We start from the raw sequence: 27,583 nt of genomic DNA, 5'->3' as shown, positions 1-27,583 counted from the left end.
ATCTCTGTCTGTCAAATAAATAAATAAATAAAATCTTAAAAAAAAAAAAAAAGAATAGAAAACCCAGAAATGGACCCTCAACTCTGTGGTCAACTAATCTTCGACAAAGCAGGAAAGAATGTCCAATGGAAAGACATTTTCAACAAAGGGTATTGGGAAAATTGGACAGCCATATGCAAAAGAATGAGACTGGATCATTTCTTTACATCACACACAAAAATAGACTCAAAATGGATGAAAGACCTAAATGTAAGACAGGAATGCATCAAAATCCTAGAGGAGAACACAGGCAGCAACCTCTGCGACCTCAGCTCCAGCAACTTCTTGCTAGATCTATCTCTAAAGGCAAGGTAAACAAAGGCCAAAATGAACTATTGGGACTTTGTCAAGATGAAATCTTTTGTACAGCAAAGGAAACAGTCAACAAAACTAAAAGACAACCTATAAAATGGCAGAAGGTATTTATAAATGTCTTACCAGATAAAAGGCTAGTATCCAAACTCCATAAAGAACTTATCAAGCTGAACACCCAAGAACAAATAATAGTCAAGAAATAGGCAAAGAAGACAGACAAATGACCAAGACACATGGAAAAATGCTCAACATCACCTGGCATCAAGGAAATGCAAATCAAAACTACAATGAGATACCACTTCACACTGGTCAGAATGGCTAAAATAACTCAGGCAACAACAAATGTTGGTGAGGATGTGGAGAATGGGAACCCATCTTACACTGTTGGTGGGAATGCAAATTGGAACAGCCACTCTGGAAAACTGTATGGAGTTTCCTTTAAAAAGTTAAAAATAGTGGGGCGCCTGGGTGGCTCAGTGGGTTAAGCCGTTGCCTTCGGCTCAGGTCATGATCTCAGGGTCCTGGGATTGAGTCCTGCGTCGGGCTCTCCACTCAGCGGGGAGCCTGCTTCCTCCTCTCTCTCTCTCTGCCTGCCTCTCTGCCTACTTGTGATCTCTGTCAAATAAATAAAATCTTAAAAAAAAAAAAAATTAAAAAGTTAAAAATAGTACTACTCTACAACCCAGCACTTGCACTACTAAGTACTATTTAACCAAAGGATACAAACATAGTGATCCAAAGGGGCACCATACCCAATGTTTATAGCAGCAACGACCACAAGAGCCAAACTGTGGGAAGAGCTGAGATGTGTATCAACAGATCAATGGATAAAGAAGATGAATAGATATACAGACAGACAAACACACAGAATATTACTCAGCCATCCAAAAGAATGAAATCTTGCTATATGCAATGATGTGCATGGAACCAGAAGGTATAATGCTAAGAGAAATAAGTCAGCCAAAGACAAATATCTTAGGATTTCAGTCATGTGTGGAATTTAAGAAACAAATCACGTGAATATGGGGGAAGGGAAGGAAAATAAAATAAGATGAAAACTGGGGAAGACAAATCATAAGAGATGCTGTACTCTAGGAAAGAAACCGAGGGCTACTGGATGGAAAGTGGGTGGGGGGTGGGATAACTGGGTGATGGGAGAGCGCTTGATGCCATGAGCACTGGGTGTTATATGCAACTGATGAATCACTAAATTCTACCTCTACAACTAATAATTCAGTATATGTTAACTAAATTGCATTTAAATAAAGAATTTTTTAAAAAAATACTTTGCAGAATTTAAAAAGCAGTATATGTAAAGGAAATCTGTGAAATTGGACTACATTAAAGTTAAGAATTTCTGTTTATCAAGACATTATTAAGAGAGTGAAAACCTGGACTGGGAGGAGGCGTTTGCCACATATGTCAATAGACAAAGGATACATATTCAGAACTCTTCATAATCACCAAGAAAAAGCCAGACAACCCAAGAGAAAAAGTGGGCAGAAGACATTACAGGTACTTCATAAGAGGAGAGATGAGTATCTATTAAATATATAGATTTCAACCTCTTCAGTAATTAGGGAAATGCAAATTAAAACTACAAGGATACATTATTTACATTTGTCAATCTGGCAAAAATTTTAATAGATCACAACACCAAATACTGATGAGGATGTCGAGCAATAAAAATATATGTTGCACGTGGAAGTGTAAAAAAATTAGGCATTATCTCCTAACATTTGAGATACGCCAATATTAAGATCCAGCAAATTCAGTTCTAAGTAAAACTCTAGAGAAACTTGTGTGCATATTCACCAAAACACTGTCATAGCTGTATGGTTTTCACAGCCAAAATCTGGAAACAACCCAAATGTTCATTAGCATTATAATAGATAAACAAATTACAATATATTTTATTTATACACTGGACATGCTACACCTAACAACCAGTCCAGATAGAAAAAGGAAATCAGAGGGCTCAAGAGAGCTGTCTTTAAAAGGAGAGAAAAAGGAACCAACAATTAAAAACTACAGATAGATTATCAGATGTGTTTGAGCAAACAAAGGACTCTGGAAAAACTCAAAAGTTGTTCAAGGAATGTAATTCTAGTGTGATACATAGCTCAGCTATGAATATTTTGATAGTAGTCATGATAAAGTAAAGTGAATATTAGTAAGCCATTGCTGTACCCTTTCAGAGAAAATCAGTACAAAGAGTAAAAGAGATTATAGGAAATTCAAGGTCGAAGAAGGCAGGCAAGGGGGAAAAAAGCAATGAAACATGTAGATAGAAAGCACAAAAGAAACTGGTAGACATAAATACTATAGAACTGTAATGACAAATAGTAAACTTATCAGAAATGATTTAATAAATGTGAACACAGTAGACTATAGAGGTTATCAGATTGGATTAAAAAACAAAATTCAGGGGCGCCTGAGTGGCTCAGTGGGTTAAGCCTCTGCCTTCAGCCTGGGTCATGATCCTGGGGTCTTGGGATCCAGCCCTGCATCAGGCTCTCTGCTCAGCGGGGAGCCTGCTTCCCCCCACCCTCTGCCTGCCTCTCTGCCTACTTGTGATCTCTCTGTCAAATAAATGAATAAAATCTTAAAAAAAAAATTTCAGCTATATATGTATAAGAAAAATACCTGAAACAGAGACACATTAAGACTGAAAGATGACAAAAAAGTCTGTCAAAGCAAAATCTATTTAGCTTTCAAAAGTAAGCTAGAAATTCCTTAATTGATTTCATTTTTAGAAGGAAACTCTTATTTCTCATATTTTTTCCCTAAGGGTTTACATAAATTTTCCTCCCAAAAAGTGATTACCAATGTACTAAAATAATTGTAACAGATAATTATTAATTCTACCTCATTGATCTCTGCTCTAATCTTGATTATTTCCCTTCTTGTGTGTGGAGTTGGTTTAATTTGTTGTTGATTCTCCAGTTCTTTAAAGTGTAGAGACAGCTGGTGTATTCTGGATTTTTCAACTTTTTTGAGGGAGGCTTGGATGGCTATGTATTTCTCCCTTAGGACCACCTTTGCTGTATCCCATAGGTTTTGGACCAAAGTGTCTTCATTCTCATTGGTTTCTGATAATTATTAATTCTAACAGATATTGCCTAATGACTTTTACACTAATTAATCAACACCTGAAAATCCCCTGTTCCTTTTAGCAAGCACTATTATTTTTTTACTAATCTCTTTGATAAAAGAAAATGATTTTATTTTAATTTTGCATTTTTCCAACTATAAATGTAGTGAGCATGTACTTCCTTTCTTGTCTTTGTGAATTATCCGCTATCTTTTGTCCATACTTCTATCAGGTTGCCTTTAGCTTATTAACTCTTACTTATGTTGCAAATTATTTTTCTTATGGCCTTATGCAAAAACATCCAAAACAATGTTGAATAATTGTGGCATTAGGTATTCCTGTCTACTAAACGGAAATAGCTCAAATATTTCTAATTCTGGGGAACCTGAGTGGCTCAGTGGATTAAAGCCTATGCCTTCGGCTCAGGTCATAGTACCAGGGTGCTGGGATCGAGCCCGCATCGGGCTCTCCGCTCAGCAGGGAGCCTGCTTCCCTTCCTCTCTCTCTGCCTGCCTCGGACTACTTGTGATCTCTGTCAAATAAATACAATCTTTAAAAAAAAAAAAAAATCAAATATTTCTAATCCTCAAAAACAGCAAGGAAACATTAGGTTAAAAGTCTTTATCATGGGGCGCCTGGGTGGCTCAGAGGGTTAAGCCTCTGCCTTCAGCTCAGGTCATGATCTCAGGGTCCTGGGATCGAGACCCGCATTGGGCTCTCTGCTCAGCGGTGAGCCTGCTTCCCCCCTCTCTCTCTGCCTGCCTCTCTGCCTACTTGTGATCTCTGTCTGTCAAATAAATAAAATCTTTAAAAAAAAAAAGTCTTAATCATATTCATATATTTTATTTCATTCCTGTTTTATCTTTAGTAAAAGGTAATGAGTGTCCCACTATCAAATATTCTTTTTCTCATTGTAACTATTACATTAAGTTCTACAGTGTTAAAATGTTTATCATTAAAATATACACATATTTTCAAATAAAGGTAGAGAAACAATGTATTTACCATTTGCGAAATTAATTTTAAAAATTTAACTGGCTCCTGAACAGGCAACATAATTTAAAAATGAGCTTACTAGTAACTTATTTTAAAATGAGTATTTAATTAAATAAATCAAAAGATAAAGCAACTTATCTCTGTATTTATTTTTTTTATAAAATGCATTTTCAGAAATATTTCATTAGAAACTGGTGCTACAAAAATAAATATAAAACAAATATACATGTTTACATCTGTTACTTACAACATAAATACACATTATTTACATGGTCAAAACCTCAAAAACTCCAGCATGTTTCTTCCATGATTCTCAACATGACTAAGAAGTAGGGAAAACAATAAAAAAAAAGCATAAATACACCACACACCATTTATATTTTTGCTTTTAAAGGACTGTTCAATACAAATATATGAATACAAAGTTTAGGGGTATATGTTCTAAGAGCAAAGTTTAGTGTACTATTTTATCTATGACCAGTACATTTTAGAAGTTTCATTCTGCTTTGTTCTCTCATTAGAATACATCTATTACGATATAGATTAAAATGGTCTTTTGTAGAAAGGCTTTCTGAGGAAGTTATATCAAATAAAAAAAAGTCACTTTACTTGAAAGCCAACAAAGTTATTTATTAGACTTATGTACCTATAAGGAGCCGTAATTATTCAAAACTAGGAGCTGGATTAGAAAACATCAAAAGGATGGAAGAAAGACACTGTAATTTCTGTTTGATGTAATCTGGTAATTTTTCATTTTCTCCATACCTAAGTGAAGCAAAAGAAAAAAAAAAGACAAAAAACACAACTTAATTAATTTGTTTGTATGAAAGTACCAAAAGGTGTATACTATTTTTCAGTAATTCTTCAATGAAAGAGGCACCTCAGAAAAATCACACATATTATTTAAGTAGATACCTAAATCAAGTTAAGCATATCATTTGTTTTCTTTTAAAATAGGGCACTTTATAAGTGTATTTAAACAAAAAAAGAAAATTAGGTCAAATACTTGAGCTGACTTGAAAACTAGATTCTTCATTAAACTGAAGGCCTTAATCTAAAGAACATACAAAATCTTATTAAATCATTTATTTCAACAGATAGAGAAAAGAAAATTATATAGCAAAGGGCTAAATCTCAACCATCATTTTAAGGGCTTACCTAGTTGTTTGACCATTTGGTGATATATAACTGATAGAAGATACTCCTGCCTGGACAACCAACTGGGACCCATCATTGAACTGAACCCACACAGCTCCACTAGTTAACTAGAAAAATATTAAGTATACAAAATTACTATACAGTAGAAGATTTAAAGTTCTTAAAAGGTACTCATGTTCAACAGGTTTTACAAATGGTTAAAAGAAAAAAAAAACAATGCTTGGAGCTCTTGGGTGGCTCAGTCATTTAAACATCTGACTCTATTTCAGCTTGGGTCATGATCTCAGGGTCCTAGGATCAAGCCCTTGTTGGGTTCCCCACTAAGAAGGAAGTCTGCTTGCCTCCTGCTGCACCCCCACTGCTTGCACTCCAATGTGCACGCTTAAATAAATTAATCTTAAAAAAAAAAAAAAAGGCAACGCTCTCAGGAAACTACAAATGTGGGGCTGTGAAGTTAGTAGCATTGAGAATATTCATTCACATCTTTTCCATTTATTCCTTTAATAGCTATGACATTAAAATATTAAAATTATTCTAAATGAATCCAGTTTCCAATTCATTTCTACTACAATGTCTCAGTAGTTTTGTGTCCCTCCTGCCAACAGTATTTCTAATAAAGGAGAGATTTAGGAAATACAAAAGTAGTATTTTCTTGAATTAGGATTTCCCTCTCTTCTTTGTTCTTGGGCCACAGAATTTCTCTTCTGCCTGTACACTTTAGTCTTTGCAACTTATTCCTTTAGCTACTGATATTTGATATAGTCACTAATATACACTGTGGCACTCCAAACAGAAGAGAGAAGACATGGGCTCTGGAATCAAACAGACCTGAGTTTACACCAGACTCTGCCAACTACTGAGTAGGACCAGGCAAGTCAATCAACAATTATAAGCCATAATTTTACTACCTATAAAAGGAGGTAACACCAACTTTACTGGGTTTTATTTTGGGGAATAACAAGACAATATACGTGAGAAACAATATAACAGGTACTGAACAAATACCGAGTTCTCTTCATTTATTTCCTACCCCTATAAAGGTTTAAGGTGCATTTTTCTTCCCTGGCAAGTAAAAATTACATGTACTAAAAAAATGTACTATGCTCAAGTATGAAAGCTTCAGCTTTCAGATAATATATACATATAGGCTCAGACCTACATATAATTCTTTAAGTTTGAAACTCAATGTGAACTTAATTTTTAAATGCAAAACTTTTCTGCCAAAGGATAATAGATTACAAATAGTAATCTATTATTAATAGATTAATAGTAATAGATTACCAACAGTTTGTAAAACTTAAAAGTCATGAACATCATTCTCAATTACCAAAAAGTAGCCATTATCATGACACCTCTATTCTGTTTTGTTTTGTTTTAAAAATTTTATTTATTTGAGAGAGGGGAGCGGCATAAGTAGAGGAGGGTAGGGAGCAAAGCAGACTACGGCTGAGTGTGCAGCCCACAGCAGGACTCGATCCCTGGACCCTGAGATCATGACCTGAATTGAAGGCAGATACTTAACTGACTTAAGCCACCCAGGTGTCTCTCTATTCTGTTTTTCTTAATTTATTTTTTAAATTGAAGCACTGTTGACATACAGTGTTACGTTAGTTTCAGGTATACAACATAGTGATTCAACAATTCTATAGAGTACTTAAAGCTCACCATCTGTCACAACTTTATTACAGTATTATTGACTATATTCCCTATGCTGTACTTTCCACTTCTGTGACTTATTTATTTTACAGCTGGAAGTATGTACCTCTTAATCCCTGCTACCTAGTTAGCCAGTCTTCCTCCCCTCTGGCAATGACCAGTTTGTTCTCTGTATTTACAAGCTTCTTTCTGTTTTCTGTTTTGCTTTTTAGTTTCCACATGTGAGTGAAATCAAATATTTATTTATTTTTCTCTGCCTGACTTATTTCACTTGGCATAATACCTTCTAGGCCCATCCACGTTGTCACAAATGGCAAGATTTTTTTTTTCCTTATGGTTGAGTAATATTCCATTGTGTATATACACAAATATTTTTTCATGTATGTATCTCTGTATATTTATTTATTAATTTTAAGTAGGCTCCATGCCCAACGTGGGGCTTGAACTTATAGTCCTGAGATCAAGTTGCATGCTTTACAGACTGAGTTGGTCAGGTGCCTCTACACATACATCTTCTTTATCTATCAGTGAACATTTGGGTTTAAGACACTTGTTTTTAAAAACTTTAAAAACAAATCACTTATGCCTTACCAATTTATTAACAATACCTAGAGTTCTCCAAGTGTATACAAATAAAAAATGTCTAAAATTTTAATATAACCAATGTAAAAACGGTGTAAAAACTTTCTTGCAAAGAGAAATATTTAAACTTATTTACTTTTTTGCTAATTGTCTAATGACTATGAAAACTAAAGAAATTCAGAGTGAAAAAATTCACTTTATAAAAAGCTTCTCACCTGTGTAGCCCAACCAACATTTTTCACAAAAACAGATTTCAAAAGTTGTGCTGATTTAGGAAGACAATCTTTTAGACTACTAGAAGAGATGTTTGTTTCAGAAGCTGCAGCCATAAAGCCATGTCCTTCATTTGTAACCATCTATAAACAGTAAAGTACAAGAAGATATTATTCCTTGGCATTTTTATAAGGCAACTTCATCAAAACTGAAAAAATTAGCTGAAAAAATTTTTGTTTAATTTATTTTAAAGAGAGAAGGAGAGAGAGCACGAGGCGGGGAGGGGAGGATCAGAGGGATAAGCAGACTCCCCGCTGAGCAAGGAGCCCCACACGTTACTAGATCCTGGGACTCCATGATCATGACCTGAGCTGAAGGCAATCACTTAACCAACTAAGCAACCCAGGCACGCCCAAAATTTTTTAATAACAGAGTTAAGAAATGAAAATATAGGGACACCTGGGCGGCTCAGTCAGTTAAGCGCCTACCTTCAGCTTAGGTCATGATCCCAGAGTCCTAAGATCTAGTCCCACATCAGGCTCCTTGCTCAGCAGGAAGCCTGCTTCCCCCTCTCTCCCTTGTGATCTCTGCCACTTGTGATCTCTCTCTCTCTGTCAAATAAATAAATAAAATCTTTAAAAAATTAATTAATTAATTAATGCGCTAACCAAAAAATGCGAATATATAACCGCATTATGGAAAACTAGAGAAACACAGAAAAAAAAATCATACAGTTGCTGTTTTCATTTAGGTAGATTTCTTTTGTCTTTTGTTTCCCAAAGGCATAATTTTTCATAACTGCAATTGCAGTATATATGTACATGTGTGTGAGTATATACACACACAGATCTATTTCCCTAATGTTGCATTTTTCTATATTATAATATAGTATTTATAGGCATGACAGTTCATGGAATAAAAAATTAATAAGTTTTTGTAAACAATGTTCTATCATGGATATTAAGGCAGTCGATGATATTTTATTAGTAAAAATAAAATGATTCATATAATAATATATTTAGCTTACAGGGGTAACATTTACACTGAGACCTGAAGGATGAGAAAGAATTAGCCATTAAGAGATTAGGGAAAAGTTCCAGGTCCAGTGAATAGCATGTGAAAAGGCCTGTATGCTTGACTTACTTGAAAAACTAAAAGAAAGCATAGATAGTGCAGGGTAAAGTAGGCAGGGGAGAAGTTGACATGATAAAAAGGCCACAGTAAGGAATTTAAATTTTATATGAAAGGCAAGAGGCAATCACTGAAGAGTTTAAAGTATAGAAGTTACATATATTTACTTACAGGAGGATTAAGCATTGGTGCCAGTTTTGAAGAAGCAGTATTATTTATCATTTTATTCAAAGATGCTCTATCACGCATCAGGTAGTTTGGATCCACAGAAGTAGGAGGTGATAAGGCCTTAGGTGAACTAGTATTTCCAGGTTTTCTGAAGGGGAAAGAAATGTCCAAATATATTCCCTTAAAGCTTTCAAATTACAGAAAACTTAAAAGTGTCCATAGTGTAAACACTAAACTTTTTTTTTAACATTTCTGACACATCTTAGCCATATTTAAAAAATTTTCAAACATTTACCTTCCTATAATTATTGGGAAAAAGGGAGCACTTCCACTTTTCTTTTCCTCCTCTGAAATTATGGATTCCAGTGCTAAGCAAATACGATGGCCCTATTTCAAAAGAATAGAGCTGTCATTATTTCACCTATCATTTGGAATCACTATTAACTTGTATGAAAAACCTACCATAACTAGGTACATACCTCATTTGCATGGTCCATATACATTTTTATTTCCCCTTTCAAGCTACTAATTTCACTTTCACTTTTTAAGGTATAAGATTTCCCAGTCTTTTCAATCACCTGAATTAAATCTTCGGTTTTGTGTATCTTTGCTCCTTAAAGAATAAAAAGAAAACGACTCTTTTATCATTTCTTTAAATACTCCTGTGTTTATACTCATTATCATGCTAGTGCATAAAGATTAAGGTATTATATTCACTCACTGATCATTAAAAAATGAGGCTGTGAATATATTCAATAAACATAAGCCATCCATTTTTTTCCCTTCATATATCTGGTGTAAGTCTGATACTTTTATGATATTTTATAAAATCACATCAGGCCGCCTGGGTGGCTCAGTGGGTTAAGCCTCTGCCTTCGGCTCAGGTCATGATCCCAAGGTCCTGGGATGGAGCCCCGCATAGGACTCTCTGCTCAGCGGGGAGCCTGCTTTCCCCTCTCTCTCTGTCTGCCTCTCTGCCTACTTGTGATTTCTGTCTGTCAAAAAAATAAATAAAATCTTTAAAAAAATAAAAAAATAAAAATCACTGATCTCATACAAAAACACAGTTGAAGGATAGCTATTATTATATGTATACTGTATGAGTGTATGTGCTAGGTATCCCTTAAAAGGAGTTTTACAGATTAAAAAGTAAATCATCTTTAGATTTAGGAAAATATATTCTCTTGTTCAATCCTATCCTTTTGCCACATTTTTTTTTTTAAGATTTTATTTATTTATTTGACAGACAGCGATCACAAGTAGGCAGAGCAGCAGGCAGAGAGAGAGGGGGAAGCAGGCTCCCCACTGAGCAGAGAGCCCGATGCGGGGCTCAATCCCAGGACCCTGGGATCATGACCTGAGCTGAAGGCAGAGGCTTTAACTCATTGAGCCACCCAGGCACCTCCATTTGCCACATTTATAATTCTCTTCATTTGGTAAATGTCCATTTGAGTTTCTACTAAGAAGTAGGATATTTATTTAAGGTGATTCTGTACTATCAACCTGAGTGTTATTAAATCTGAGCTAAAATGGGAAAGAGAACTAATATACATATTGGAGAATAAGCTGTTTATATAAATAAATTTGGTTAACATATTTAACATATAGTATACTATGCTGTGTAACTAATTTGTATAAATATACAGCTTATAAACTTGTGGTGCTGAATTAAAAAAAAACTACTAAATTATAAACTAAAGGGGAAAAATTATCATTTCTAAATGGTACTTACCATCATAAAACCAAACCTCAAAATCAGCATCAGGGGAATTCTCCATTAAAATGCATTTAGCATATCTCGAAAAATAAGTGATTTTGGGTGATTTAGATCTTACAAGGTGTACAAATCTGGAAGCATATTGATATTTTCGCCAGTATTTCTCTAGGGAAAAAAAGAAAAAAATTACCTAATAGTGGGAAATAAAGTGTTGACTTGACATATAAATTCCGTAAGTTTAATATTGATCACTACTCTTCCACAAAAATTCACGTCGATAGGTTAGAAACCTCATTACTAAAATAAAGATATCTTAGTCCTGCAAGTCTATTATTTTAATGAAAACTAAAGACAATATAATACAATCCCCAAGAAGTATATAACAAAATCCAATGAGTAGTACCACGATAATTAAAAAAAATCTCTTCCTCTGAATCACTGACTCTTTATTATAAGTAATGATTCTAGAAATGTTTTAACAATTGAAATGAAAAAATTTCTACCTGAGATATCAGAATCAGACTATCAGGAAAAGATGTAGTTCTTTTTATGTTAGTAAAGCATAGAGTTTTGTGGTCCTAATATTCAAAAGTCAGTTTTTACAATTCCCTGGAACTATAGTCACTTACAGTATTTAGTCTTGTTCTGTTTTGATTTCTAATAGGATTAGACAGGTTTTCTTGTTTGATTCTAAAAGTCACTTTAGTGAAGGCTTACTATTCAATATTTAATTCCCCTATCCATAAAATCCAGAAGCTGAACGAGAAGTCAAAATTGGTTAGCCATAATAACAGATGGTCATTTATGGAGCATAATAATGGTTTTAAAAGCCAAAAATTGATACTTTATGTTGAATTTTATTTTATTTTATTTTTTTTTTAAATATTTTATTTATTTATTTGACAGAGGGAGATCACAAGTAGGCAGAGAGGCAGGCAGAGAGAGAGAGGAGGAAGCAGGCTCCCCACTGAGCAGAGAGCCCGATGCGGGACTCGATCCCAGGACCCTGAGATCATGACCTGAGCCGAAGGCAGCAGCCTAACCCACTGAGCCACCCAGGCGCCCGATACTTTATGTTGAATTTTAAACAAGATTCTTCACAAATTAGTAACTAAACAAGAGTACATAATATATTTGTGTGATAATATTCCATAGTTTTTGCTTAAATATGTGATAACACAGAGTATGAATAAACATTGGATTAGTAAGGTACAACATATATCTCACCACATATAAAATATGAGAACATGAGTTATAGCCTGGTTGAAGCAAGACATTTATAATCTATGATATCCACACATATAGAGTTTACATATAAATAAGTGCATTATCTAAATTTATTCCCGATAAATTTACATACCTGGTAAATTGTCAAAGCAGTACCTACTGATGTTGTCAGTAGGGGGTGGTGGTCTGTCAGCAAGAGGAAAACCTCTTCCATCATTGGGATAATAAATAGTAATCTGTCAAAAAGTTTTTTAAAAATTCTAATTATATGCCATTAAGTTAGAGAGCTATATTTCACTAGAAAAATTATGTAAAAGAGCTCACATGTAAAATTCAATATTATTTTATTGAAAATGTTAAATATTTTCTAGAAGTAATAAAGTTTAGATTTTGCTATAAGTTATAATTATTTTAAAAACCACATTAATTAAATATATGTAACATGGTATTTCAGTTTTTTAATTTCAGAGATATTATCATATTAAGAAAACCAATGTTTAAGTATTTAATGATATCCTTGTAGAATGAACTGGAATGCTAAATGTTTAATGATGATTTAAAATTACAAAATGAAGTAAAGCCACATTACCATATTTCCATCACTAGATATTTGAAGAACTTCTTTCACATATTCTTGTGATGTATGTTCCTTTAGAAGCTCCACACATACCTCCTCTGAATCAAGTATGCTAACCTAAAAAACAAGAAGGTAACATTAGTAACAATTCTCTTGTTTACTATAATAGCTCTGACATATAAAATATTTAAAAGTACTTAACCATAGCAGAAACAAAAATTCAAGTCAAAATCAAATGGCTGCTTCTCTCCAACAGTCTACACCAGAGCTGTATTTGAGCACAATTGTGAAATATAAGGAGCAAAGGTAAGAAGGCATAATTAAGTGTGAAATGATAACCAGTGAGTAAAATGAAAGCAGAAGGTAGGGGTGGAGAATAAGGGCTTTAAAAAGACAATAGCAAGCCAAACAAAGGCAAGACTGGGTGAATAGAAAACAAGGTACAAAGAGGAAGAAGATAGAATTAAAAAATAAAAATTGCTATTTCCAATTCATACATCAATGTAAACTCTAAACTTGATTTTGTATATATTGTTTTTCTTTAGTTCCAAATGTTAAGAAAATTTTTTTTTAGTTTACCTTTTTGATGAGACTAAATACTGAAACAATTAAGACAAAAGCAAAAAGCAGTATTAAATATTAATTCAGTAACCGGAATTGTGAATAAAATAATATTTAACATAGTATTTAGCCACTGTTACTTTTATTTTTCTTAATTTTTTTTTAAAAGATTTTATTTATTTATTTGACAGACAAGAGATCACAAGTAGGCAGAGAGGCAGGCAGAAAGAGAGAGAGGGAGGAGGAAGCAGGCTCCCTGCTGAGCAGAGAGCCCAGATGTGGGGCTCAATCCCAGGACCCTGGGCTCATGACCTGAGCCAAAGGCAGAGGCTTTAACCCACTGAGCCACCCAGGAGCCCTCCCACTGTTACTTTTAAATGTTTCTCATTATCAGTAATTTAAAATTCAAAGCTTATCAGTATCAATTCACCATTCTTAAAGTAGCTAATAGAAAACATTAGTAATTTTTCCATAAATTCCTAGTCTTTACTTTTAAATCAGTTTATCATGTAAATATCAAAAGTACAGGAACTAAAAGAAACATATTTGATATAAGAAACCACATACTCAAGGAAAATATCAAATAGGAATTTAGAAAAATGATAGACATACCACAGCCTTTTTGGTTTTCTGTCTAATCGGTTTTAACCTGTAAGCAGTCAAAGGAGATGTAATGTCTCGTAGCGTACGTTTCTGATAACCCAATGGTGGCTCCATACCCCTAGTTTTGCTTTGCTCAGAAAGAGGATCTGAGCCAAAAATAGATTCCTGTTGAATTATCTCAGGTTTACTTTGAAATGCAGTCATAAATTTCATGGTATTCAACTGTTTTGCAGGATGAACATTATCAGAAGCATCAGAACTCTTTTTGGCTCTCGTATCAGTCCAAACATTTCTTGATGTGTCCTGCAAGTCTGGATGGCCTTGGAAATCTCTTTTTGGGCTAATGCTGTTGTGCTCAGTAGTTTCTCTTAAATGATCTGCAATATACACAGATTGAAGCAAGTTAGTGAAAATGAAAAAAAAAAAAAACAAGTCTACACAACATAATGTCATACTGGTATAATTTTGTTTTGAAGTAAAAAAGAAATCTAGTAAAAAAATGTTTATAATATTTCTAACAAATAAGGAGTTTTAAGATATGACATAATACAAGAATGACTTTAAAAGATTTTATTTATTTATGCGAGAGAGAGAGACAGAGAGAGCATTAGCTTAGGCAGGCAGGACGAGGCAGAGGAAAAGGGAGAAGCAAGACTCCCCACTGAGCAGGGAGCACGATGTGAGACTCAATCCCAGGAATCTGGGATCATGACCTGAGCAGAAGGCAGATGCTTAACTGACTGAGCCACTCAGGCTCCCTAAGAATGACCTTAAAGGAACATTTTAATTCAGATTGCAAAGATATACCTTTATACTCCTAAAACTAAGAAAAGATATTAATATGAAATTTGTTTTTCAGTCAAGGCAAAATTTAGGGTCACTTACTAATTCTAAAACAAGTAACTGCCAGTGTTCCAACAAGTACAGGTAATCATTCTATGTAATATGTAAATTTACCTCTTTAAGCTGAGGACTGTCTGACCATCTTTACTTATAAAATATGTAAATAAAACCAAAAACAATATATGAAATAGTTGTAATGTTATTATTAATATTTAATATTATGAGTGTATTTGCACATTTTTTTTTAGATTTTATTTATTTATTTGACAGACAGGAGATCACAAGTAGGCAGAGAAGCAGGCAGAGAAAGAGGAGGAAGCAGGCTCCCCACCGAGCAAAGAGCCCTATGTGGGGCTCCATCCCAGGACCCTGGGATCATGACCCAAGCCGAAGGTAGAGGCTTTAAGCCACTGAGCCACCCAGGCGCTCCATTTTGCACCATATTTTTTAAAAGCTCTTGTTGAATTTTACCTATTTATATTTTATATAGCTTTACAGTTCACACGGGAACATTAATTTTTTAAAGCCCCTTAAGTAATTAGGCTATATAGATCTCTATAAGGCAATTTTTCAAATGCTAAACTCAAAAATATATATTGCATTTTTTCCCTAAATGACTTGTTAGTGCTTTCTTTCCTCCTTCTCCCATGACAGAAATATTTTGTACCAAATAATATACTTTAAAATTGCAGCAGCACTACCAGATTATAAACAAACTTATTTCTCCATCTCAGATATATCCCGATTACCAAATAAAAGTATCTATAAACACAACAGAAGGTTAAATGCACAATTAAGAACATGGCAATTTTATAGTTTAAAAACCATAAAATTGAATTACCATCATGAAGTACACATAAAAAGATTAATTCCCTTTTGGGCTCTTGAAAATAATGTATGTTTAAAAAGAAAAAAACAGATGGTTGAGGTAACATAACAACTCTGCTTAAATTATAGTCATATTATGTATTCTCTGTCTGAAGTAATATAATACTTGGTAAGAAATGATCTCCTCCTCCCCATATGTTTTCTTTATTATTCTCTTTTTTTCCATGGTATTTCCAACCCACCTTCTGGGAGTCTGTTGTGTTTATTAATAAGAAATGTTGAACTGTCGAACTCTAAATCTAAAATAATGACTTGGATGACAGCTGTATTTTTGTTTTTTGTTTTTAAGATTTTATTTATTTATTTGACAGACAGAGATCACAAGTAGGCAGAGAGGCAGACAGAGAAGGGGGAGGAGGCAGGCTCCCCACTGAGCAGAGAGCCCATGTGGGGCTTGATCCCAGGACCCTGGGATCATGACCTGAGCCGAAGGCAGAAGCTTTAACCCACTGAGCTACTCAGGCACCCGTGGATGACAGCTGTTTAAAAATGTTTAGGTTTTGGGGTGCCTGGCTGGCTCAGTCAGTAGAGCATGTAACTTTTTTTGTTTGCTTTTTTTTTTTTTTTTTAACAGATTTTATTTATTTGAGAGAGAGAAAGAGCATAAGCAGGAGGAGGTGGAAAGGCAGAAGGAGAAAGAAAAGCAGGGGCCCGACGCAGGGCCTGATCCTGGGACTCTGGATCAAGACCTGAGCCAAAGGTAGATGCTTAACCGACAGCCACCCAGGCGCCCGGAGTATGTTAACTCTTGATCTCAAGTTTGTGAATTCAAGCCCACATCGGCCTAGAGTTACCTTAAAAAAACAAAAAAACCAAAACCCATTTAGGTTTTAGTAGCTGTGTACTTCCGTGTATGTAAAGTCCCATGTAAACCATGATGTCCTCATTAGCGTCTACTTAAAAATAAGGTCAGTCATCTTTTGATTATTTTATATGTGCTGACAGTATGTGCTTCTTACAGATAGGATGCAAGAACAGAGATAAGGAATAAAGAGTACAGTTCATGAGCCAAACCGCTTGTACTGGAATCCTGGCTCCTCTGCTTTTAGGCGGTGTAGCTTAGCAAATTAAGCTCTGTGCAACACAATTCCTCATGTATAAGATGGGGCTAATATTATCTTTGTATTTTTAAAAAGATTTTATTTATTTGAGAGAGAGAGAACAAGCAGTGGGGAGGGGCAGAGGGAGAGATAGACAGAGAGAGAGAAGCAGACTCCCCACTGAACAGAAAGCCGGCTCCATCATGCATGATCTGAGTGGAAATGGAAGGCAGATGCTTAACCAACTGAGCCACCCAGGCACCTCTATCTTCATATTTATTGTGTGTGAGAATTTAATAAGTTAATATTTGTTAAGCATTATGGACAGTAGTTGATATAGCAAATACTCAAAATGAGTAAAGTTATTATTACTGGTTTTTTTTTAATTTTTTTTTTATTTATTTATTTGACAGACAGAGACCACAAGCAGGCAGAGAGGCAGAGAGAGAGGAGGAAGCAGGCTCCCGATGTGGGGCTCGATCCCAGGACTCTGGGATCATGACCTGAGCCGAAGGCAGAGACTTTAACCCACTGAGCCACCCAGGCGCCCCTTATTACTGTTATCGTAATATAGTTTACTGAAAATGTATTATTATTTTTTTTAAATGTATTATTTTCTCAAGAAAACCCAAACAGAAAACTCACCCTTTATTTGCAGATTCCCAAACCACTGTTGCACCATTTCAGTCTGAGTTGTCTGGTCTGGAAATGGAAAAGGAGTTTTCCCTGGACAGAGACGATTGGAGCTAAACAGAGGAAAAAAATTCTGATAAACTAATAAAAAAATTATCAGATAATAACTTCTGATGATAAAAAGATTTTAAAAATCTTTTGATCTGAATACTTAAACTGAAGCTAAATTTCAAGACCAAAATGCCCATGGTACTGTAACAAAGTTTCTATATGGCTACTGCCCTCTAGTAATTTAAGCATAAAAATAAAAGATAAGAAAAAGGAAAAAACACTACAAGCATTAAAAAATGAGTCTTAATGTTAATAACATGATTACTCATCATTGGCTCAGCTGTGTGTGTGTGTGTGTGTGTGTGAGAGAGAAGGGAGAAAGAAGGATAGAAAAAGAGAACAGTTATTATCAGAGTACTTTAGGGATCAGACACATTTAATATGATACTTTGCACTGGAGACCTGCTGCCTATAAAATAAAAATGAAACAAAATTCTCAAGTATTAAACACATTCATGAGCACATACACTCATTATGAAATTGTTTCTTAACTACAATTAAAAAATGATCATTCTGATTCTCTAATAAGAAATAGAAATCATAGCTAAGAAGTACCCCAGGAACATCTGACAATATAAGAAAAAATTAACCCTCCTTAGTTAGATGCAGTTCCCTACGTGTGCTGATATAACATTTATAGAAAAATAAAATGCTTTTGATAGAATTCTTACCAGGCTTGATCATTATCAAGTCTTTCAAAAGATCCAGAACTACTGGATGTCTTTTCCTTAAAGAAATGCAAAATATTGACATTGCTGTTTGTAGGTGAGTATCTTTCTTCATTTTCATCTACTCCTGATCTTTTGGATTTTGAAAGCATTTCTGCTGAGTGACATCGTTCCACTGTTTTGGCTCGAGACTGACTATTAGAAGTGCCAGATCTATCAGAGGAATGGGCTCTACGAAGGTATCGAGAATGTGGCCTTTCTTCCATATCCTGGGTTACTCTTCGCCTCCCATTATTACCGGTTTCTTGTTCTCGATTTCCCCACTGAGTATAAAGACTGCTTCCATCTCCTGAAGAGGAAAAATCACTTGAATTTTTATTCTTTGGAAATATAGTCACTTTATTTGGGAGTGGCTGACCAATCAAAAGTCTTCTCCTATCAAAGAAACTACCACTTATACTGGTACTGGAAGAAGCTGTAATTGCAGTAGAAATTGTGGCATGTCCACTATCAATTGAGTCTTCTACAGTTCCTAAATCTTTACTTTTTGTTGAAGAATTTCGGGACATAAAAGGATGGTCTAATATTGAAGACAGACTTAAACGATCTGCTGGATTTCTGCGAAGTAACTGGTGAATAAGGTCCTTAGCCTCACTTGTCAAAAAAGTTGGCATTTCATAGTCTGCCAATACTACTTTATTTAATGTGTTCTTGACTGTGTCAGTGTCAAAAGGAGGTCTCCCAATAAGCAACGTATAAAACATACAGCCCAAGGACCAAACATCAGATTCAAGTCCATGTGCACTTCGAGTTGCAATTTCTGGTGAAATATAATTAGGAGTTCCACACAAAGTATAGTGCTTCTCATGTGGCATTTTCAACTGAGTTGCCAGCCCAAAGTCGGCAATCTTGATGTTCATATTGCGGGTAAGTAAGAGGTTAGAAAGTGTGAGATCCCGATGTAATATGCCATGAGAATGGAGATACAACATTCCTGTGATGATCTGGTGCATAAAGTGTCGAGCTGTTGGAATGCAAAAAATAAAATTGACAATTTAGAAAATCTGATTCAGTATTTAGAATCTTAGAATTCAGTTTTTAGAAACCCAAGTATATATGCCACAGTATTACATTAGAACACCAGCTTGCAGCTTAGTTCTACCAACCAAAATACTATTTTGATGATAATTCCATAATATTCTTTTAAGTCCCTTTAAAACAACTGGGAACTCCTTCTAATCTTTGTCCTTTCCAACTGATGAGTTTTCTATATAGTTAAGGAAAGCTTAATTATATTAGCAACTGGGGGAGACTGGACTACCTAGGGTTTCTAGAAGTCCATAGCAATTAAAAGAAAATATTTATAATTGCACAAACAATTCATAAATGTATTATAATTGTTAAAAGGAAAAAAGAAAGCTAGTTCCTCTGATGTCCTCACAAACCCTCACAAAAAATAACCACTATTAATAATGTGTTTATACTGTTTTATACATTTGTCTACCGAAATATACTGTAATAAATGCTTTAAAATATAAAAATGTATATATTTCTGCAAAGAAGACATCCAGATGGCCAACAGACACATGAAAAAGTGCTCCATATCACTCGGCATCAGGGAAATACAAATCAAAACCACAATGAGTTATCACCTCACACCAGTCAGAATGGCTAAAATCAACAAGTCAGGAAATGACAGATGCTGGCGAGGATGCGGAGAAAGGGGAACCCTCCTACACTGTTGGTGGGAATGCAAGCTGGTGCAGCCACTCTGGAAAACAGCATGGAGGTTCCTCAAAATGTTGAAAATAGAACTGCCCTATGACCCAGCAATTGCACTATTGGGTATTTACCCTAAAGATACAAGCGTAGTGATCCAAAGGGGCATGTGCACCCGAATGTTTATAGCAGCAATGTCCACAATAGCCAAACTATGGAAAGAACCTAGATGTCCATCAACAGATGAATGGATCAAGAAGATGTGGTATATATACACAATGGAATACTATGCAGCCATCAAAAGAAATGAAATCTTGCCATTTGCGACAACATGGATGGAACTAGAGCGTATCATGCTTAGTGAAATATGTCAAGCAGAGAAAGACAACTATCATATGATCTCCCTGATATGAGGAAGTGGTGATGCAACATGGGGGCTTAAGTGGGTGGGAGAAGAATAAATGAAACAAGATGGGATTGGGAGGGAGACAAACCGTAAGTGACTCTTAATCTCACAAAACAAACTGAGGGTTGCTGGGGGGAGGGGGTTTGGGAGAAGGGGGTGGGATTATGGACATTGGGGAGGGTATGTGCTTTGGTGAGTGCTGTGAAGTGTGTAAACCTGGTGATTCACAGACCTGTATCCCTGGGGATAAAAATATATGTTTATAAAAAATAAAAAATTATTAAAAAAATATTTAAAAAATATTTAAAAAATATATAAAAATGTATAAAAAATACAGTTCTGTTACTCTTCCCCCCACTTCACAGAATTTCTTGAAATATTCTCATGTCAGTACACATATTTTCTCTTCTTAAAGATTTATTTATTTATTTTAGGGGCACCTGGGTGGCACAGTCATTAAGCCTCTAACTCTTGGTTTTGGCTCAAGTCATGATCTCAGGTCAGGAGATGGAGCCCCAGTTTGGGCTCTGTGCTTAGCAGGGAGTCTGCTTAAGATTCTTTCTCCTTCTGCCCCTCCCTTACCCCTCACTCTCTAAAATAAATAAATCTTTAAAATAAAGATGTGCTAATCTTTTTAAAAAAGATTTATTTATTTGAGAGACAGAGGCAGAGAGAGCATGAGCAGGAGGGGCAGAAAGAGTCTCTGGTGTGGGGGCTCAATGTCAGGACCCTGAGATTACAACCTGAGCTGAAACTATGAGCTGGAGGCTTAACCAAGTGCATCACCCAGGTCCCCCATAAATTTTCATTTTATTTAATTGCTATCAATGAATAGTTGGTCATTTCTGATATTTCAAGATTACAGAAAACATAGGAATAAACATTTTGTACCCACTTGTTTTCTTATGTATATGTATGGCATGGTTCTCTATGTTAAATTCAAGAAGCAGAAATACTGGGTTGAAGGATAAAATTTAGTATTTTAATACTTGCCAAACTGCCCTCCAAAAGGCTGTATTTTCATGCATATCCTTGTTAACATTAGGTAGTGTCAATCCAATGAGTTTAAAAAAAAGAAAAAGGGGTATTCCACTATTTTATTTGGCACTCTTAGGATTACTATCGAGTTTAGGCATCTTTTTATTTATTTTTTGGCCATTTGTACTTTCTCTTCTGTGAAGTCTGCCTATATTCCCTACCCATTTTTCTATTGCATTACCTTTTTTTAAGCATCCCTTTTATTTTTAATATTAAACATTAATTTAATATAATTTGTCAGTCATATATTTTACAAATATTTACTTCCTTTGTTTTAAATTTGACTTAATCTTTTGTCATTCATGTGCTTAATGTTAATTAAGTCAAACTGATAATTCTTTTCCTTTATAGCCTTTGTAGATTTTCCTAATTAAGGCTTACTATTATACAGTATTACAAAAAATGCAAGTCATCATTAATATTTGTATAGCTTGTATTATTCAACTTGTATTACTACATTATTTTGAGTCAAAGAATATGAATATTTGCGGGGCGCCTGGGTGGCTCAGTCGGTTAAAACCTCTGCCTTTGGCTCAGGTCATGATCCCAGAGTCCTGGCATCAAGCCCCGCATCAGGCTCTCTGCTCAGCCGGGAGCCTGCTTCCTCCTCTCTCTTTGTCTGCCTCTCTGCCTACTTGTGATCTCTCTCTGTCAAATAAATAAATAAAATCTTAAAAAAAAAAAAAAAGAAGAAGAATATGAATATTTGCAAAACTCAATACATATGAGCAAACTGCTTTTCAAATGGATTATATAGACTTAAATGTACCAAAAGTCCAATAGCAACCACATCCGTTAGCTTACCTACAATCTCAGTTATCAGGATAACTAGAAAACAATTATTTTTGTGATGACTCATGGACCTTATTTGATACTGATCCAAACTGTAAAATAGTTATTTATGAGAAACTCTGGAAGTTGAAACTTACTATGCATTTGATACTAGGGAATTACTGGGTATGATAATGACTTTGTGGCTATTATTATTTTTAAAAGTTTTTATTTTTTTTATTAAAGACATACAACAAAATATTTATAGATATAAAGTTGGCTACAATCAGCTTCAAAATACTCTGGAAAATTAGGGGAATAAGAAGAGTACAAATGAAACAATTTGATCATGAATTGATAGCTTTGGAAGCTGAGGCCTCATTATACTGTTCCATCTACTATTTTTGACATTTTCTATAATAAATTATTTCAATATTTGTGTTTGACTTAGGAACTACTTTATAGACATCAATAACATTCTAAAAAGCTTTTCTCTAGAACTGAAAGGATACACACTATCAATGATTTAATTTAAAATGTGATTTTGGATTTAAAAAAAAAGGGGGGGCGCCTGGTGGCTCAGTGGGTTAAGCCTCTGCCTTTGGCTCAAGTCCTGGTATCGAGCCCTGAATTGGGCTTTCTGCTCAGCGGGGAACCTGCTTCCCCCTCTCTCTCTGCCTGCCTCTCTGCCTACTTGTGATCTCTGTCTGTCAAATAAATAAAAAATTTAAAAAAAAAAAAAATAAAATGTATTTTGGGGAAAGATAACAAATTTCTCCTTTTACTTCTGTAATGTTTAAATTATTTATAGAAATTAACAGCTTTTCGAATTTTGAGAGTTGGGGGTCTCCCTTTCTAGCCCAAAGTAATAATTTAAACAGTTTTATTAAACATTACAAAATACCACATTCTTCAAAAACTAGTTTTTAAAGAGTAAAATTTATATACACAAAAGAAAAAAAGCAGCCACCTACCTTCGTTTTCTGAGAATGGTTTCATTCTGTTCTTTAGATACCTGTTCATTTCTCCATTATGGCACATTTCTAATACTAGATACACATAATTGTTATCTTCAAAATAACTATACAGCTGAAATGTAAAAGGGAATAGTAAATGATAATATACAAAAATTCAATGTCCTTGGTCACTTTTATAAAATTTGTATTACCTCCAAGATAGAAGGATGTTTCAACTGGCAATGTATTTTCACCTCATTTTGGACTCTCTGCACCATTCCAGCTTTGTACATGGCTTTCTTATCTATCTAAAAAAAACACGAAACATTTAAATGTTGCTGATGAACTTCCAAATGTGAAGTTTTCAAAAGTTAACTTTGAAGAGAAAGTATACTTTAAAATATTCTTAAGTCCTTTTATCTACATCTTTCTGAGATCAATTTACTCTGTTGTCTGTTTTCCCCATGCACCTAAGAGAGTGCTTGGCAGAGGAGACATTCAGTAAAAAAGTCTACCCAATGCATTCTAATATCCTCTCCCAACTTAAAAGAATAGCACAACAATCATATCTATAACAATAACAACAAAAATCTACCCAAGCTTTATTTTTTTTTTGTTTTTTCACCCTATTATTTTCTACTAGACAAGCTTTAAAATAAAACTTCCTTTTCCCTACTGGTTTAGATAAGTGATTCTTAATTTGCTTATGATACTCCTATCATAAACAATCAAAACATAGTATTTTTTATAACAATCAAAACATAGTATTTTAGATTGTTAACAGTGTAATACAGAACTAGGCACAAATCCTACTCATTATTATAAACAAATTATTTGCTTTTCGATTTCTGTCAATTACTACAAGTTTGCATAATAACTAGTACTAGGTCTACGGAACATTAGTGAAAATAAAACACTTATTTAAGCATAGTCAAGGATCTCCTAAAACATCTGTAATGACAATCGCTGGACTTGGCATTATTGTTTTCTGCATAAGGGATAGGTTTCCCTCCACCCTTAATTTAAAAAAAAAAAAAAAAGCCTCATAGGTAAGAAGTTTCTTATATCTTAAGTCACCTCTCTAATTACTTGCAAAGTAGAGGTGAAAAGTTGGTTAATATATTCTTACCATTTTGATTGCTACTTCCAAACCAGTGTGAATGGACTCAGCTCTGTAGACACCAGCAAATGATCCTTTACCAAGCAGATTCCCAACTTTAAAATCCTTAAAAGTTAAAATTAAAGATAGGTGTGATGACTCACATGAGTGAAAAAGAAGAAAGATAGGAAGAGACTGGAAAAAGATGATAAAATGGACAAAGAGGGGAATATGAATTTAAAATTCAAGCAGGTATTACACCTCGATACAGCAGGAGTTTGGGGTGGAAAGCATGTTGACGCCTTGCGGAGATCCCTGAAAGTCCAGGCTGGGCTTCAGATACAGCACCCTAGTGGACTGTTTCCTCAACCTCAGCGCAACTTCATCACCTTGCTCCCACCTCCAGCCAACCCCTGGGAGCAGAGGGCACGGCACGAATCCCGCCGCATCTCCCGCCGGAGGTAACCGCCATCCCCTCGGAGAAGGGGGTGGCAGCTTTGCCCTGTTTTAGCGCGGCAGACCCGGCGGGATAGCCCTGGTGTCTGGAGACGGACGGGCGGGGCCGTGAGCGACTCACCTTGTCCCCCAACACCCCAGCCTGAGGGGCGGGACGCTCCGCCCTAGACAGCCAGGCCGGCGGTTGGGACGCTCCCAAGGCACCTCGGCGCCCGCCCCACAGCCGTTAGATTCGCCTGGTTTCCTTTTTGCAGCAGTCTCGAGTCCTGCCACTCCAGCTACCCCACCCCCCCAATCTGCCCCGGAGAAGATTGCCAAGACTTTTCACCTCGATCTTCTCCCCGATGCAAGACGCCATATTTCCAGGCTCAGGCCTGTGCTCCGATTAGCTTCCTTCACGCAGTCCCTTCGAGGCAGCGCTCCAAGCAGCCAGCCGGTCTTGGCGCCCATCAGGCTTGGCTCTCTAGGCCGCCCCTCCGGGCGACGGCTGCACAGCCACCGAAAGGCCTCTCTTGCACCTTCCGAGACCCGGGCGGCGCCTCCGCGCTCCCATTTTGAAAAACTCGCGCCGGTTGCCGTCCCAGCGGGGCTAGCTGTGACGTAAAGAGACTGGTCGATCTGGAGCGGCTGCGCTGGGCGCGCATGCGCGGCAGGCACCCCTTCGCGGCTAAAGGGGCTAGAACCGGAAATGCTCCGGCTGCCCTGCGGCCTCGCTAGGTAAGGTTGGCAGTCAGTCTTTCAGAAGGTCGGGTTTACGGTGGATAGAAGAGCTGTCCTGAAATATGAGACAATTGGTAGGCTACTCACTTGACAGTCTGGAAAACTGTCTTCGTTTCTATGAAGGGTTTAAGGCGATTTTAAGGGGCGCCTGGGTGGCTCAGTCATTAGGTGGCTGCCTTCAGCTCAGGTCGTGATCCCGGGGTCCTGGGATCCAGCCCCGCGTGGGGCTCCCTGCTGGACGGGGAGTCCGCTTCTTTCTCTCCTGCTCCCGCTGCTTGTGTTCCCTCTCTCGCTGGGTCTCTTTCTGGCAAATAAATAAATAAAATCTTAAAAAATATAAAATGATTTTAAAAGTTCAAATGTTCAGGGGCGCCTGGATGGCTCAGTGGGTTACGCTGCTGCCTTCGGCTCAGGTCATGATCTCAGGGTCCTGGGATCGAGCCTCGCATCAGGCTCTCTGCTCAGCGGGGAACCTGCTTCCCTCTCTCTCTCTGCCTGCCTCTACGCATCAGGCTCTCTGCTCAGCGGGGAACCTGCTTCCCTCTCTCTCTCTGCCTGCCTCTATGCCTACTTGTGATCTCTCTCTGTCAAATAAATAAATAAAATCTTAAAAAAAAAAGTTCAAATGTTTAAATTTTGACAGAGCAGCACTGGAAAAAAAATCATTACCGAGTTTAAGCACACTTTACACCTCTGTGTTTATTCCATAGATTTTCATAACTGTAATGAAGGTGTATGGTGCTTTGAGAAATTGAACTCCGTTCTTTATTTTGGTGAATTGCTATTATTATTTGTATAGCAACTTATATTTAAGATATCTCATACTTTTTATGCAATGCATTGATTAAAGGAGACATCTATAAGGTTGGAGTGGTCCACTGAGAAGACTGAGATATTTAATAAGGACTTAAAACGAACTACACCACAAACTTAGATACTGTTTTTTTTTTTAAGATTTTATTTATTTATTTAAGCGGGGGTGGTGCAGAAGGATAAGAGAGTCTGTCTCAAGTGGATTCCCCACTGAGTGGGGAGCCCCATGTGGGGCTCATTTCAGGACCTTGAGACCATGACCAGACCCCAAATCAAGAGTTGGATGCTTAATACAATGAGCTACCCAGGCACCCCTAGATCTTCTGCTTCTAAATGGAAAAAACTCTTTCTTCTACATTAATGGATATATTAAGTTTACATAAGTTTGCCTACCTGCAAGCTATAAAAAACTATTTAGACAAAAGTCAAAATTTCCCCTTCATTTCTAGAAATTCGTCCTTAAAGATTATATGTGATAATACTTGAGCAGTGGTTCAGGGTCCAGTCTTCCTATTAGACTTGCTTTTACTGTTGAGTTTTTCAGAGATTCATATAATTCACTATTAATTGTGGGGCTTTTTGGAAGGTATCCTTTATTCCATTTATATCAGGTATTATACTGACTTGTTAAAAAACACAATTTTTCTTCTTTTGTTGTTTCTATTTTAATTCCAGTGTAGTTAACATACAGTGTTATATTAATTTCAGGTGTACAATATAGTGATTCAACAATTCCATATATCACCCAGTGCTCAACATGACAACACCAATTTCACCTATAACCCCCATCCCTCTCCCTTCTGGTAGCCATCAGTTTATTCTCTATAGTTAAGAGTCTATTTCTTGGTTTCTCTCTCTCTTTTTTTTCCTTTGAGCATTTGTTTTGTTTCTTAAACTCCACATTTGGGTGAAATCATATGATACGCCTTTCTCTAACTTACTTTGTTCAACATTATACTCTCTAGCTCGATCATATTGTTACAAATGGCAAGATTTCATTCTTTTTTATGGCTGAATAATATTCCATTGTATATATACCACTCCTCATTTATCCATTCATCAATCAGTGGACAGTTGAGCTGCTTCCATTATTTGGCTATTGTATATAATGCTGCTATAAACATCCTGGTGCATGTATCCCTTTAAATTAGCGTCTTTGTATTTGGCTGGGGGGTTAAATACCCAATGGTACAATTGCTAGATCGTAGGGTAGTTCTGTTTATAACTTTCTGAGGTTCTATTTTAACTTTTCTAACTATTTTAATTTTTGAAGTTCTATTTTAACTTTTATAGTTCCCCAGAGTAGCTGCACCAGCTTGCATTCCCACCAACAGTACAAAGGGGTTCCTTTTTCTCCACATCCCTGCCAACATGTTTCTTGTATT

The 27,583-nt window shown here is 36.0% G+C and overlaps 1 protein-coding gene across 1 annotated transcript; it reads right to left on the bottom strand.

The window, feature by feature from the left end:
- Positions 1 to 4,569: 4,569 nt before the first annotated feature.
- PLK4 (polo like kinase 4) lies at positions 4,570 to 25,253 on the bottom strand. Its single transcript, XM_059395510.1, has 16 exons — positions 24,994 to 25,253; positions 24,240 to 24,335; positions 23,323 to 23,418; positions 23,129 to 23,243; positions 18,224 to 19,244; positions 17,454 to 17,554; positions 14,047 to 14,414; positions 12,886 to 12,990; positions 12,430 to 12,532; positions 11,085 to 11,234; positions 9,832 to 9,965; positions 9,648 to 9,739; positions 9,356 to 9,500; positions 8,056 to 8,196; positions 5,603 to 5,709; positions 4,570 to 5,209 (listed from the first exon to the last, which is right to left on the bottom strand). The coding sequence occupies exons 1-16, from the start codon at positions 25,021 to 25,023 to the stop codon at positions 5,107 to 5,109; spliced, it is 2,907 nt and encodes a 968-aa protein (XP_059251493.1). The 5' UTR covers positions 25,024 to 25,253; the 3' UTR covers positions 4,570 to 5,106.
- Between the last annotated feature and the right edge of the window lie 2,330 nt (positions 25,254 to 27,583).

Source organism: Mustela nigripes, chromosome 1, assembly GCF_022355385.1.
Source record: "Mustela nigripes isolate SB6536 chromosome 1, MUSNIG.SB6536, whole genome shotgun sequence".
In the NCBI taxonomy this organism is placed as follows: Eukaryota; Metazoa; Chordata; class Mammalia; order Carnivora; family Mustelidae; genus Mustela; species Mustela nigripes.
Note: the sequence above shows the minus strand (reverse complement) of the source record. Positions and strands in the feature narration are given on the sequence as shown.